The following is a 13,567-nucleotide window of genomic DNA, read 5'->3' on the forward strand; positions in this document are numbered from 1 at the left end:
GTTGTGGACCGCGTGTATCAGTCGTGTTTGATTGCTCTTAGTGGTTTTGAGACCAGAGTCGACTTATTATTGTTTCATCATGGTAGATTTTGATGTTATCTTGGGCATGGACTGGTTGTCGCCCCATTATGCTATTCTTGATTGTCACGCTAAGACCGTGACGCTGGCTATGCCAGGTTTACCGCGATTAATTTTGGCCGACCGACTAATTTTGTATTTTACCTTTTTTGGAGTGTGTTATCTTCAATATTTCATATTTTCTGCTTGCTCTTTAGGTCTTGAATTTTATTTTTTCTCTTAAATCTCAGCAATATGTGGTTGCTATGATATACCAGATGAACCTTAGTTTAGTAAATTAAAGTTTGCTTTAGATATAATGAAATTCTGCTTTGGATAAATTTTGTAAGAAAACAATATTGTAAAAAAACTCTTAATGCTTGACTTTGTTTTAATAATTAATTAGATAGATTAGATTCAGAAGATAAGTTAAACTTTTATATTCAAGTCAAAACCGCTGGCAAGAAGGAAAAAGAAGAGAATTAACAAAGGAGAGGCAAGTGAAAACACGCTCACCCCAATATTTGGCAGATCTTCCCAAAATACCCTCACCCCAATATTTATTCACTGATCTATCCCTTCTCCTCGACCCCCAAAATATATTTCAAAACCCTAGAACCGCAATGTCCAATTCTAATTTCTAAAAGCTTTGTGTTCTCGGGGAGCAATTACAATCCAGAATACTCACAAACGATTGTTCAATTAAATAGCTATTTCATCAATTCTTCGAGAAAGGTGCGTTTTCTTAGCTTATTACCTTGTAATTTTTGGGTTTTTGTAGTCCTAATTCTTCGATTTTTGAGAACGTATTGAATGTTTTACTTCATTTGGGGTTTTTAATTACCTTAAATTGAATAGATTATTTCTGTGCTTAACTGAATTTTCTTACAATATTTTGGTATTGTTTTCTTTATTTGCTAAAAAGCTCCCCCCCCCCCCCCCCCCCCCCCCCCCCAACTCACACACACACACACATTGTTTAGGGTGTTAATTTCCGCAAGATTCAACCGATTACTTCTGTTTGATCTTATCGAAATTTCTACTTATATAACTTTTAGGAATTTCATTGATTTTTTTTGCTAATCATGATCCGAATTTAATTAAATTTTTCGTTTATTTTGTATTTTTAGGGTTTGAAATTTCATAACTTCAGTTCATGACTTCTATGAGATTTCATCTGAATATTTTCATTTTTATTGTTCTAGGGAATTTCATCGAATTTGTTTATTGCTAATCACAACTTTAAGCCAATTACGAGAATTTTTTTTAATGAATTTATTGGGATCATTTTCCTTAATTGATAATCAATCCTAATTTCTTCGAGAAATAGCAATAAAAATCCAAAAATCTCGAAAATCCATAAAGATATTGAGCTAATGGTTTAACAGTTGTGCAACTTGGTTCAGTATTGCAATTAATTTGAAGGCGATTTGGCATATTAAATGGTTTTTTCAGGTAATGGAGATGTTGTGAAGGCTTCTTTTTAGTTCGGGGTCTATGGTCAACTTTTTTGTCTATTTTAACTTATCCTTTTTGTATAATGAAGGAGGGTTGTATATGAGTTTTTTGATATTAGGTTTTGAGATATTTAGCCTATCGGTTTGCTGAGTTTTTGGTACAATGTGTGAACAGTAAACATATTAGAGGGGTGTTGACTGGAACTCAAACACGTTCTCCTCTGTCTATTTGAACTTAATTTTCAGTGCCTATGTTGTATTAGAATCTATTTACAGAATTTTTCTTAGCGTTATAACTTTTTATCTTATCACAGGTTGTGGCTGTTGGAAAGAAATTTTGCTCAAATGAGGTTCAAAAAGGGTGATAAGGTGGAAGTAATGAACAGAGCTGAGGTGCCAATCTCATGGCGTGCTGCCGAGATAGTGTCTGGTAATGGCCACACTTGCAGTGTTAGATATGGTTCTGGTTCACCAATGCAAAGTGAAAATATCAAAGAAAGGGTATCAAGGAAGATGATAAGGCCCTGCCCCCCTGTAGTGCAGTGTGTGGAGACTTGGGCACCTGGGGACATTGTGGAGGTATATAATGACTGCTCTTGGAAAGTTGCCATCATGCTCAGTATTTTACCACGTGATCGTTATTTGGTGAGACTACTTGGTTGCTCTCTAGAACTTAGCATTCCTATATCAGGCATGAGAGATCGACAAAATTGGAAAGATGGCAAATGGATTTTTATCAGAAAGGTACATATTCTTTTTCATTTTATTATTATGTTTTGGCTTTACGGAGAAATTTAAGCTTGTTATAAAAAATTTGTAGTAACTTGGAGTTGCTCTCATCATTTATCTGCTCTTTTCCCTGCCTTTGTTTTTAATTAGAAAAAGTTCATTTGACAGGATTATTTTGTATTGCTGTCTACGTCAGATCCATTATGTTTTGTTTGAGTCCATATATGTTTTTAACTAGATCTTTTTATGAGAACTGTTTCATTTGTGTATATGTGTCTCTATGCGTTCGGTCTCTCGAGCAAAAATGGACTGGACATGGTATAGTCCGTGTAGCTTGAATAATATGGGAAGTGGGTTTGACCCTAGTGGTTAAGTGTTCTAGATTATACACATCAAATCAAATTATAAATTATTATTCTAATTGATGGCAGTTTCGGTAGCGTCTATGCAACGAGGGAACACTTTTGTACGTCTGTTTAGTTGTCCTTACACAGTATTGTATTTGATGTGCTTATGGTAATAAGCAGGTGAATTTTATATATGATGCATATGGTGTATCTTTTAATAATTTGTATAAAAAATTCAGAATCTGTTTCTTCCTTGCCTTCCCTGATCTCACTATTGTTTTCTTTTTAGGGTTGTGATCAAGCTGGGACCCAGAGATCTAACAAAATTTCAGCTCAAGATTATAATCGGAAGATGAAGTCGCAGCCGCTGCAACTTGATGCACATACTAAAGTTCTTGGAGAAACTGATTGTTTAGCCACTGAAGGGAAAAATAGAGGACAAGAGTCTTGTTTAATCTCATCAAGATCCCTAAAGAGAATGTCTCCTTACTGCACATGTGGTGTTGATTCACTTTATGGGAATGCTCAGAAATTTCAAGCAATTGAGACAGATAATCGCAGGCAACGAGCAGCTCTGGTGACCTTACAAGAAAAGGTAGATGCTGTTGCTTACCCAAGAGGGACTCTGGGTGAAAAATACGTGCATACTTCCATTAACATTAGATCAAATGGATTTAATGAATTGAAGAGAGAAGATTTAGGTGGTGTCATTGGCTTTTCCCCTAGGAGAAGCTTGGAACCTAGTGATTCTGATAACGATGCCTGCTCTGTTGGTAGTTGTAGTGTCACTAGTGAGAGACCAAACGAATTATTAGGTCATCTTCCACGAGTTTCACGTCGAGTGTCAGGTGGCCTTTGTAGTGATGCAGAGTCGTTTTGTGGTTCAGGTCCTTCAGGATATAAGGAGAAAAGTCATAATAATCCTCCAGAAGAGGAATTGGCAACAAGTGTTCATAGATTAGAGTTGCATGCTTATCACTGCACCCTGGTCGCATTATATGCTTATGGACCATTAACTTGGGAAAAAGAAGCATTATTAACCGATCTTCGTATAACACTGCATATTTCAAATGATGAACATTTGATGGAGCTAAAAAACCTAATTTTTTCTAAAGGTTCATATTATATCAAATAGCAGCTGTAATGTTTTTCTTTCTTTTCTTCTCTATGTTAGGTTCCTGTTGCTAACAGAATCGTAAAAAGCCAGATGTCATGTTATGTTTTGTAACTTTGGAGGTTCAGTTTAATACAGTTTTTCTGACTGTTCACTTTTGTAGTATGGGATCTTGTATCTATTTTTTTGTATTGGAAATATGAATCAACATATCATGGTGAATGACTGTACTGATTCATGTCCTTGTGCGGTCAGGGTTTTCTTCAGTTCACTTTTATCTTGTGATTCCTATGCGCAGTATAGAACTACATTGCACACATTAGAAATATCTATTTTAGATCCAAAGCATCATGTAGCACAAAATATACGAGATGCGAATGATGTTTTAGCAACAGCGGGTATAGGAGTGATAGTGCACTGTATCCTTCATTGAAGTGTGTGTTAAAGTTCTTTCGTACCTCTTAAATGATTGTACGAGGAGCTTTTGCAGACTAGATGCCAAAATATTTGAAGGAGGGCACATGCCCATTATTGTAGGCTGTAGTTGAAGATTAACTGATGCAAATAGTTGAAGGATAAGCCTGGAAGTTTTTTATCTTTATTTAGTTTGTACAGCCTTCAGGTGTAATTTGGAATTTTGCTTAGCTGTATGAAATGGTGGTTATAACTTGGGACTAGAAACTTTAAGTCTTATCTACTTTTCCTATGAATCTTTGTATATAAGCTCTAATTCTGCACAACTTCCCAATGTTACTAAATGGTTTTAACTATGTATTTATGGACAGAATTTTGCTGTCTATAAAATATTGGCAGCATATGAAGCTCCTTTTTGAGGATATTATTAATCAGTCCCATGCGTATTCCAGGGCCAAAAATTGAAGCATCATCCCTTGCTTCCATATGTATAAAAATGATGCTGTTTGCGGCCATTCAAGTGGGCATAAAATGGGGATACTGTAAGCAACTGCTTTCCCAGAAATCTTGGCAAATCTCTCGTATCACAGGTTTCCTATTTTGTTTGCAGTTTAACATTGTTTGTATCTGAGCTTCAAATCTGCATAAATTCCGTCTTTCCGATGGAAGTAAAAGAGTTGATGATATGTTCTTTGCAGTTCTTCATGGAAGATTTGTTGTTGGAAGATGTAGACATGTAGTGAATTTTGTTTGGTACATTCTATATAACTTTAGGTAAGCCCACATTTGCTATCAAATAATTTGGATTTCATTACCGTGGATGGTGGTTAGATTTAAGATCTGCTGGTGATTCTATAATGTGGTGTTTTTCTGTATCTGTTTCCCATGTTTCCCTATTATAAGTAGGTCAATTGCCATTGTTTCCTTTGCATTTTGAATTATTCCTTGAGCAGATATATACAACAACAACAACAACAACAACAAACCCAGTAGTTTCCCACAAGTGGGGCTTGAGCAGATATATAATCGTAGCAAATTTTAATTTCACGCTGATGGTGTATTCTTCTTCTTATTCTTTATTTGTCCATTTCAGGCTGTTTGTTGGTTTATGGAAAAAATTTTGGCATTTGGAAAATCTATAGCAATTTACTGTCTCATATTGGAATCTGTTCCAGGCAGGTTCTCATAATATGTTCCTTATAGAAAAAAGGGAGAATTCTTTTTTTTTTTGTTCTCTTATGAATAATTATATTTACGCGTGTTGACCTTCTCCTAACCTTGCTTACCTTGGCTGCACTTTTCATAATGTTAGTTAAGGAATATTTCTTGATCTCAAATTTTTTTCTGGTTGTATTGGGTCAGGGAGGATGGGGCCGTGGCTGAAGGGGCGTTTCACCTGGCAGAGGTGCCAGTTGATACCTCAAGAGATTATTCCAGATACCTGTTTGGTAGTCATCCTTGTCTTTTTCTTTATTTTCTATGTGATCTTATCATCCTCCCAATTTGATGATTCTCTCATCTACCAAATTACTCTAGGACATCTGCACTTTGGATATTTCTCCAAGCTAAAGTTATACATTTGCACTTTTGCAAAATCATGTATTTCAAAATGAGAATTTGCTCAAGTATGAATGCTTAAGATTGCTTAGTTTTAATGAATTGCACCTAGATTTCTATACTTCACGAATAATTTTTGGCAATTTCTCTATGTTCTCTGTTATGTGAATGGAAGAGACAACACAAAAGTTGAGGGTGTTCAGAATTCCATTATTGCCGTTTGAGTTGTTGAGTTCCGGTTAGACCTTTTTTGAGTTTCTATCTTTTGAAAGGTGTTTACAGCAGGCCAAACCTGGCATGTGGAAGCATGATGAGGGGTTTTAGATAGTGGTGTTGCCTTTTTTACTTTGAGAAACCTGAGAATGCCTTGATCCACTATGTTGAGGTCAGATGCAAATTGTACAAGGAAAATAGGAAAAAGGAAAAAGGAAAATGATCTTGACTTATTATCTTAAAAAGCGAATCGTTGAGCATAATGAGTTGAGCTAAGGAGTCATTTGGGTGGTGCCTCAGGACGTGAGAAGCTTACGAGTTTAACCCATTATGCATCATGTGGACCATATGATTGGAAAAAAACAATAGATGCTTTGAAGGAAAGAGACAACCTACCTCTTTTGTGGAAAATAGATGTCAGCAGGCTATTTATGCTAGGGAGCAATATGCTGGATAGTCCATCTTTTCTTTTGAATTTCTTGGAGGGTATGATGCTGTTATGATGCGCTTGATCCTCTCTTTTGTACTTCTATAGTACCTTCTTTGTACTTCTATAGTACCTTCTTTGTACTTCTTATTATAAAATACCTTAGTTTACCACACAAAAGAAAGAGTTGACGTAAGGAGTTTGCAATCTTATTACTTCATTCTCAAAAAAAAGTTTGCAATCTTATTACTTTGCTCTGCAACCAATACAGGCCTTTTTGCTTTTTGCTTTGTCGGCCATGGATTGTTCAAGCTTGTAAACAAGTCATTAAAACTCGGTATGCATCAGCCCTGTTATCTTTGCAGCACCCTGAGACACTGAACTGTCTTATAGAAACCATTTTGTTTTCCTTTATGCAGTTAATTTCACTGCCTAGGAGTTGGGGACATGACAATGGCACCGAGATTGGGAATTAAATCCTAGAAGAGGCTTTAATGATTGGGAGATGGAAGTAGGGCAATTACTCCAATTACTTGGCACAACAGTGGTGGAGGAAGACAAGGAAGATCTTATGGTTTGGACAGCAAGCAATGATCTGTGATATTCTGTCAAAAGCTGTTATAATCTTCTCCAGGAACAAAATGATCAGTATGAATCTAATTGGCCATGGAAAATGTTATGGAGAACCAAAGCACCTACCAAAGTAGAGAAGCCAATTTAACTCAAGATAATTTACAAAAAAAGGGATTATGCCTAAGTAACAAATGCTACTTATGTGAAGAAGGGTTGGAAACTATTAATCATCTATTTATCCATTGTAAAATTGTTAAACAGTGCTGGGAGCTTTTTCTGAATCTGTGTGGCATTTCGTGGACTATGCCTCCCGACATAAGATCCTTACTGGTCAGTTGGCAAGGGCAGAAGGTATCAAGGAATCAGAAGCAACTATGGTGGACCATCCCTCTATGCATTTTCTGAACCATCTGTGAAGAAAGGAACAATGTTTGCTTTGAGGACAAGAGGAATCACATTGCTAGAATAAAAATACTTGTCTTCAAAATTTATTTTTTTGGTGTAAGAAATGTTTAGTTGAAAGTCTAGATCAATATATGGAGTTTTTGGGTGTGCTAAGCAACTTGTAACCGGAAGTATGCTGTTATAGGTGTTGTCTGATTTTGGTGTAATCTTATGTACCATCTTGGTGCTTTTATCAATAAAATCTTTACCTTATCGAAAAAAAAAGAGGAGGGATGATTGCAGCAACAGCAGAGTATTTGATCTGAAATTTGTACATCTCATCCTAATAAGGGGATGAGATGATTGGTTGTGTGATAGTAGCTCAGATCTTGATTCTTTTTGCTATGTCACATACGACGTTTGTCATACTAACCTTTGCAGTATGACGTAGAGACAGAACCAAGACGTATATTTATTGTGTGGAGCAGGGGGTGTTGAATATATTGAAATGTAATAGTTGATGAGTGACAGGAAAAAAGAGTTTACAAATATTTATTTTGGAGTTTACATGAAACAGGAAAATACCAAAATATTATAGTTGTAATAGTACCAAAGTATAATTGAAAATTGGTAAGAAATAATCATTAGTATCCCGTACAATATCATATCTCATAAATAAAAATATGATATAGAGCTTCTGTTCTATGTATTTAATTATTTGCATATGACTTCCTGACATACCACTACAAAGGATTGGTATTTTTCTTGGGCAGGTAGAGAATATTTTTTCTTGCATATATACTCTTTTAATTAATTGGTATTTCGTCCTAAGCCTTTGCATACTTAATTAATGTTGAAGATGAAGAGCACAGTTTTAAGAAAATATAGAGTTTGCGTGTATAGCGAGCGGACTTAAAGCTCTAAAGCATTTTCAGATACGTAACAACTTTCAGATAGGACAGCCATATAAACAAAGGATTCACTAATCTGATAGTTTGTCAATTAAACCTAACAGAAAAGCTTTCATTGCAAACCAAGCATCACAAAGAATTGTAAAGTTTAAGTGCTCAAAAATTATCTAAAAATACATCTAAGAAAATAATCTAATAGTCTCCACTGAAGTGCAGAGAAGAGATTTTCAACAAACAACTTGAACAAAGCTCGTTACACTCGAAAGAGACTATAAACAATGGCCTATTGATGTCCTTGATCCCCCGTGGCAATGGCGGAGGAGTAAGAAGAAAGAGAGAATTTATGCAGGATAGAAGCTACACATTACTCCTCCTTAGGTTTCAACATTTCACATGCACAATAGGATACATTCCTTCGATATCATTATCTTTCTTGGCTTTTGAGCAGTGTATCAGGGGATAGGATGAGAAAAACAAGCAAAGAAACAGCTGGTTTGAAGAGAAAAATGGGCAGACCTCGAGTTTCAGGTTTCAGTATGGACAATCTTATGAATTGACTTCTAGCAGGAAGAGCGAAATTATTTAAACAAGTGTCGTTAGCCGCTTGGCTTCCCCCGTAAATACATTCTACAGTAAAAATTCTTTTCACTTTACAGGATAGTTTGAGCAGGCAATATATATTTATTCATAATCAAGAAATCCCAAAGGGCCAGCTGGCGCAAGGCCGAAACTTGGTGCACAGTGGACCCTCCTCTCTACCCTTCTCCACTTAAATATCAGGCTTTTTTGTTCGGGGCATGGTTCGAACTCGTGAGTCTAATCATACAGCACGCGTTGCACTCCCACTACTAGCCCGAAGCACTGGGCAGTTTGAATAGGCACCTCACTAAAATAACCTTCACTCTCCCAGTTTTAGTTGCAGAGATGGTCGTGCGAAAGCCACAATGGTTTACACATCTGGTCAGAAGGTCTTAAACCAGACAGCCACTCCAAATGGTAGTTGAAGTCTCCCCATCTACGAATATAACATCGCCTACCCCCAAACCCTCTCCACTGCCCAGGTCCACCCCCTATAAATAGAAGAAACAAATCAAAACTGTATCTACCAGATTAAATTAATTGAGTAAGAATTTTAGAAAAGCAGGGCAATCTCATGCTCACAAAATGACCTTGAAAGAACTTTTTAGAAGGTAAAATAATTTCAATAAGAAGAGTACCACAGAGGTGGTGAAAAGCACAAAAGATGGTGCAAGAAGCATGAGTACATCAGTAGCTCATACAATTCATAAAGTCAAAGACGAGCTAATTCATTATTCATCCACCCAACTATCTCACACCAGAAGTATAAAAATGCCCTTAAAAAAATATACAGTTACTTAAATATGTGCATTTTAAACTCCCAAGCTTCTCCCTCTTATGCATAACTATCCCAGTTTTGGCACAAAATTGAATAATTCCCAGCACCTTCTTAAAAAATACATTTAACATTCCCAGCAATCGATCTCAACTACAAGAAGAGCAAAATAACTATGAGAAGATGTTATCGTCAGCAAATTCAATCAGACCCATTCTTATTACTCCATTATGAAATGAAGAATTCAGTGTAAAAACCTGCTACATACTGTTGACCAACACGGTCAAGGGCCTTGGAAGAGAATCTGGAGGGACAGGGCTATATATTAAGGGGCTTTTTTCTGTTGGTTGATGTCTTATGAGGCAGCCCTGACTTGGTGAATTAAAAGGTGGGGAATCATACCTCTGTAGAATGGTGGCTTAAGATAGCAATCATCTGTTCCTATGCAAAGTGGCCTCAAAAATGTTGCTATCTCTTCCTCAATATATTTGGAGTAAGATTCGACTCTCTTATCAACTGAATCCAGTTGTTCACTTATTGATCAACATTTACCAGGCAGCTTTAACTTGTCGGTTCAATTTCAAGATTTTAGATGACCCAAGTTCATATCCAAAACAGATAAAACCATTCAATGAAATTATGAATCAGCAGAAAATTCAGTTTCTCTTTTGATTTCTCCCCAACCCCAACCCCAACCCCAACCCCTCTTTTATGAGTGCAACAGGTGACGATCTTAGAAAGATGAACTAGAATTAATACCTTCGAGCGACTCGATCGGACGAAGCAAAAGCATTTCATTGGGCCCCAACCATTAAAGCTGTCAACCTAAGAGATACAGAAATGAATGGTCATAGTGAAACCAAATCTCATCAGTATCTAACTCAATTCACTGTTAAAACTAGTTAGCAAGTTCAGTTTACCTTGCAGACAGCAGGAGCAGAGACATGTGACAAGAATGAAACCCAAGGGACAATATATCTCTTCAAGAAATTAAAACAGGCATGCTAGAGGGTATCTGGTTCATTGCGGCAATGAAGTACCAAGAGCGAAACTGTTTCCTCTGAATGATCCACTCACAAGAATATCATAGGTTGCATCATCGGGCTTAAGACCTTTGTCAAGCATTTCATCATGCAACCTAAATGCCTCATGCAAATTTCCCTCCTTGAAGTATCCAGCAATTAGTGTATTATAAATCAGAACATTAGGAGTCGTACTCTTTTTACACATCTCCTCTAAGACCTTGTGCGCATTCTCAACCTGACCTTTATTGCAAAGACCGTGTACAAGAACAGTATATGTGATGTCGTCAGGCATTATACCCTTTCCAAGCATCTCGGTGAACAAATCAGATGCCCTAACTATTTTTCCATCCTTTAGAAGCCCATCAATCAATGTGGTGTATGTTTCCAAATCACATGTAACGCCTTCATTGATCATCCTATCACGCAAGACTAGTGCTGCTTCCATATTATTTACATTTTTAAACCCACTTATCATGCTGTTATACACAAATAGGTTAGGAGATAGACCAACTTGAAGGATTTCATCAAAAAGTTCAGAAGCACTTTTCATGTCTCTTCTTTTGCAAAAGCCATCTATAAGGACAGCATACGCAATAACATCTAACTTAATTTCTCTATTTCTCATCTCATTCAGCATTTTTAAAGCTAGATCAATGTTATTGCTTTTGCAGAATCCATCAATCAAAGTTGTGTAAGTTACAACATCTGGGGAAATCCCGTTATCGCACAACTCTCTGTAAACATCCAATGCTGAGGTGACATCATCTTCCTTCAAAAATCCATCTAATAGGCTATTGTAAGACATGCATGTTGGAAGGAGACCTCCTGCAACAATCTTTTTAAGCAAATCTTTTGCCTCTGACATTTTGCCGGCTTTAGACAGACCACTTATTAGGGTATTGAATGTGTAGTCAGTAGGGGCAATTCCTGAAGTGACCATTTGATCAAACATGTTCCTCGCTTTATCAGTGTCACCTTTTCTAAAATATCCGTCAATCAAAATGCTATATGTTACAACATTAGCTTTCAACTGCCTTTCTGGCAACTGAGAGAACAAATCCAATGCTTTGTCCATATTCCCGTTTCTGCAATTTCCCAGAATCATATTGTTGTACGAAGCTATAGAAGGTACAACTCCATTATCAACCATCTTATCCCACACGTTTTGAGCGTCATCCATTCGACCCTTCTTACAAAACCAGGCTATTATACTATTGTAAGCGAAAACATTGGCCGTCCCCGAATTTATTGCCTCATCAAACACATTCAATGCTTCATCTAACAAGTTAACACTCAAAAATCCCTTTATTAATGAATTCTCAACATAAACATTGGGCTTGATACCAGCAAGTTTCATCTGCCTGTAAATTTCTACTGCTTTTTCAATATTCCCATTTTTACAGCATCCTTCTATTAAAACTGCATATGTCACCTTGTTTGGAGTGAGTCCATACTCGGCCAGTTTGTCAAACAAATCCAAAGCACTTGATAAATTGCCCTGCACATGATACCCTTTCATCAAACTTGTTGAAACCACCAAGTTCATTGGATGCCCATTACTAAGCATTTCATCCTTGAGCCTTAACGCCTCAACCATATTCCTTTGCTTCACACAAGTGGAAATCATGTTCACATAAGTGCCCTCAGAAGGAACCCAACCCCTGTCTTTCATCTCCCCCAACAACTCCAACGCAAAACCTAGATTCTGCTCCTTACAGGCGACATAAACACAAAGGCTATACAGCCCTGCGTCAAGCTTAATCCCACTCATCTTAGCCTCCTTAAAAAGCTTCACTGCCTCCTCCATTTTCCCTTCTCTCAGACAAGCAGACATCAAAATATGCACAGTTCGATAATCATAACAGATCCCTCTAGACACTACATCAGTATACAAATCTCGCACTACTCCAATCATGCCGTGCCTCACCAATGCCTTTAAAAGCTTGTTCGTAATCGGGATCCACGGTGTTATATCAAGTTCAACCATCTCATTAAAACAATCAATTGCATCATTCAATCGATTAACTTTCACACAACTATTTATCAAGAAATTAAAAACTCGAGGATTTAACTCGAAATCAAAAGCCTTGCAACAATTAACTAAACCATTAAAAATAACAGTAGCAGATGGACCAGAGTCACTAAAAGCATAATTATCAAGCAAGCGTCGAGCTTTATGTTGATGCATTGTACAACTTACTAATATGTGAAGCAAAACAAAGAAAGGGTCAGATTTAGTATGCAAAAAACCCCGTTGTAGCCTAGCAGTTTGAAAATACCTATAAGCTGAATCAGGGTCATCTCTGTGGCTCAAAAGCACATCAACTACATGATTCTTGGTAAACCCACCATCTTTTGAAAAGGGTCTGTCACAAGAATGGTCAATGTCATGTAAAGGTACAGGCTTTTCAGAATCTTGAGGGTTTAAGATGGGTTTTTCGAGAGAATCTGAAGGGGAAAGTTCAGAAATTTGTGGGTGTTGATTTGTTAGTGAGGATGAGATTGAAGAAGTGCAAAGATGGCGTCTGCAAAAGAGGATTAGCCATGGAGGAATCTGTGAGGAAGAAGAAGGGAGAACTAAAGATTTCATTTTTAGCTAGTTTTTTGTCAGCCCTAAACCCAGCGCAGCAGTTGCTGGTCGTTTTCATTCATCTCAGGAAACAAAGAATTTGCTTTTTAGCCCTCTTCATCACCTATTAGTCCTCAAACGACAAACATGATACATTTCCTTGCATTTTTAGTTGGTCCTTTTAACTCTGCCATTAACGTGTTTAGATAAGAAGAAGAATCTTTATCAAAATACTTTTTCTTGATGAAATTATCTTAATTGTTCAAAATATTTATTCTAGTTAAATTATTATTTTTAAGAGTAGTGATAAAATTACCTCCCTCGCTAATTGGCAAAAATCATTTTCTTTTATAATATTTCTACTTCGGCTACACATAACTTTTTTAAGTTCAATATTCGAACATAATAATTTAGTTCTAGTAATCTATATATATAT

General features: G+C 36.7%; 2 protein-coding genes across 14 annotated transcripts; one reads left to right on the forward strand and one right to left on the reverse strand.

The window, feature by feature from the left end:
• Nucleotides 1-559: 559 nt before the first annotated feature.
• On the forward strand, nt 560-7,578 carry LOC104099065 (uncharacterized). 13 transcript variants are annotated; one of them, XR_011412366.1, is made up of 8 exons: nt 560-792; nt 1,829-2,258; nt 2,880-3,185; nt 4,571-4,660; nt 4,817-4,892; nt 5,481-5,566; nt 6,587-6,652; nt 6,735-7,578. XR_011412366.1 is itself a non-coding variant. In XM_033656851.2 (5 exons), exons 1-5 carry the CDS (start codon nt 4,615-4,617, stop codon nt 6,749-6,751), a joined length of 339 nt encoding a protein of 112 aa, XP_033512742.2. In that variant the 5' UTR covers nt 4,611-4,614; the 3' UTR covers nt 6,752-7,578. The 13 variants fall into 13 exon arrangements, 1 of the variants encoding a protein (XP_033512742.2); XR_011412365.1 differs by having other exon boundaries at nt 5,212-5,566; nt 6,735-7,446; XR_011412362.1 differs by adding an exon at nt 5,212-5,297 and having other exon boundaries at nt 561-792; nt 4,571-4,892; nt 5,485-5,566.
• Nucleotides 7,579-8,266: 688 nt separating this feature from the next.
• On the reverse strand, nt 8,267-13,314 carry LOC104099064 (pentatricopeptide repeat-containing protein At3g54980, mitochondrial-like). Its single transcript, XM_009605945.4, has 3 exons — nt 10,458-13,314; nt 10,297-10,362; nt 8,267-9,253 (listed from the first exon to the last, which is right to left on the reverse strand). The coding sequence occupies exon 1, from the start codon at nt 13,150-13,152 to the stop codon at nt 10,558-10,560; it is 2,595 nt and encodes an 864-aa protein (XP_009604240.2). The 5' UTR covers nt 13,153-13,314; the 3' UTR covers nt 8,267-9,253; nt 10,297-10,362; nt 10,458-10,557.
• Nucleotides 13,315-13,567: the final 253 nt, after the last annotated feature.

Source organism: Nicotiana tomentosiformis, chromosome 11 (assembly GCF_000390325.3).
Source record: "Nicotiana tomentosiformis chromosome 11, ASM39032v3, whole genome shotgun sequence".
Classification (NCBI taxonomy): Eukaryota; Viridiplantae; Streptophyta; class Magnoliopsida; order Solanales; family Solanaceae; genus Nicotiana; species Nicotiana tomentosiformis.

Bases quoted from the DNA above. Each gene is read 5' to 3' on its own strand.
- LOC104099064 (XM_009605945.4), bottom strand. From the start codon at position 13,152: ATGAAATCTTTAGTTCTCCCTTCTTCTTCCTCACAGATTCCTCCATGG.
- LOC104099065 (XM_033656851.2), top strand. From the start codon at position 4,615: ATGATGCTGTTTGCGGCCATTCAAGTGGGCATAAAATGGGGATACTGT. The intron at 4,709-4,816 runs GTTTCCTATTTT...TGTTCTTTGCAG, and splicing joins GCAAATCTCTCGTATCACAG to TTCTTCATGGAAGATTTGTT. The intron at 4,893-5,480 runs GTAAGCCCACAT...GTATTGGGTCAG, and splicing joins TACATTCTATATAACTTTAG to GGAGGATGGGGCCGTGGCTG.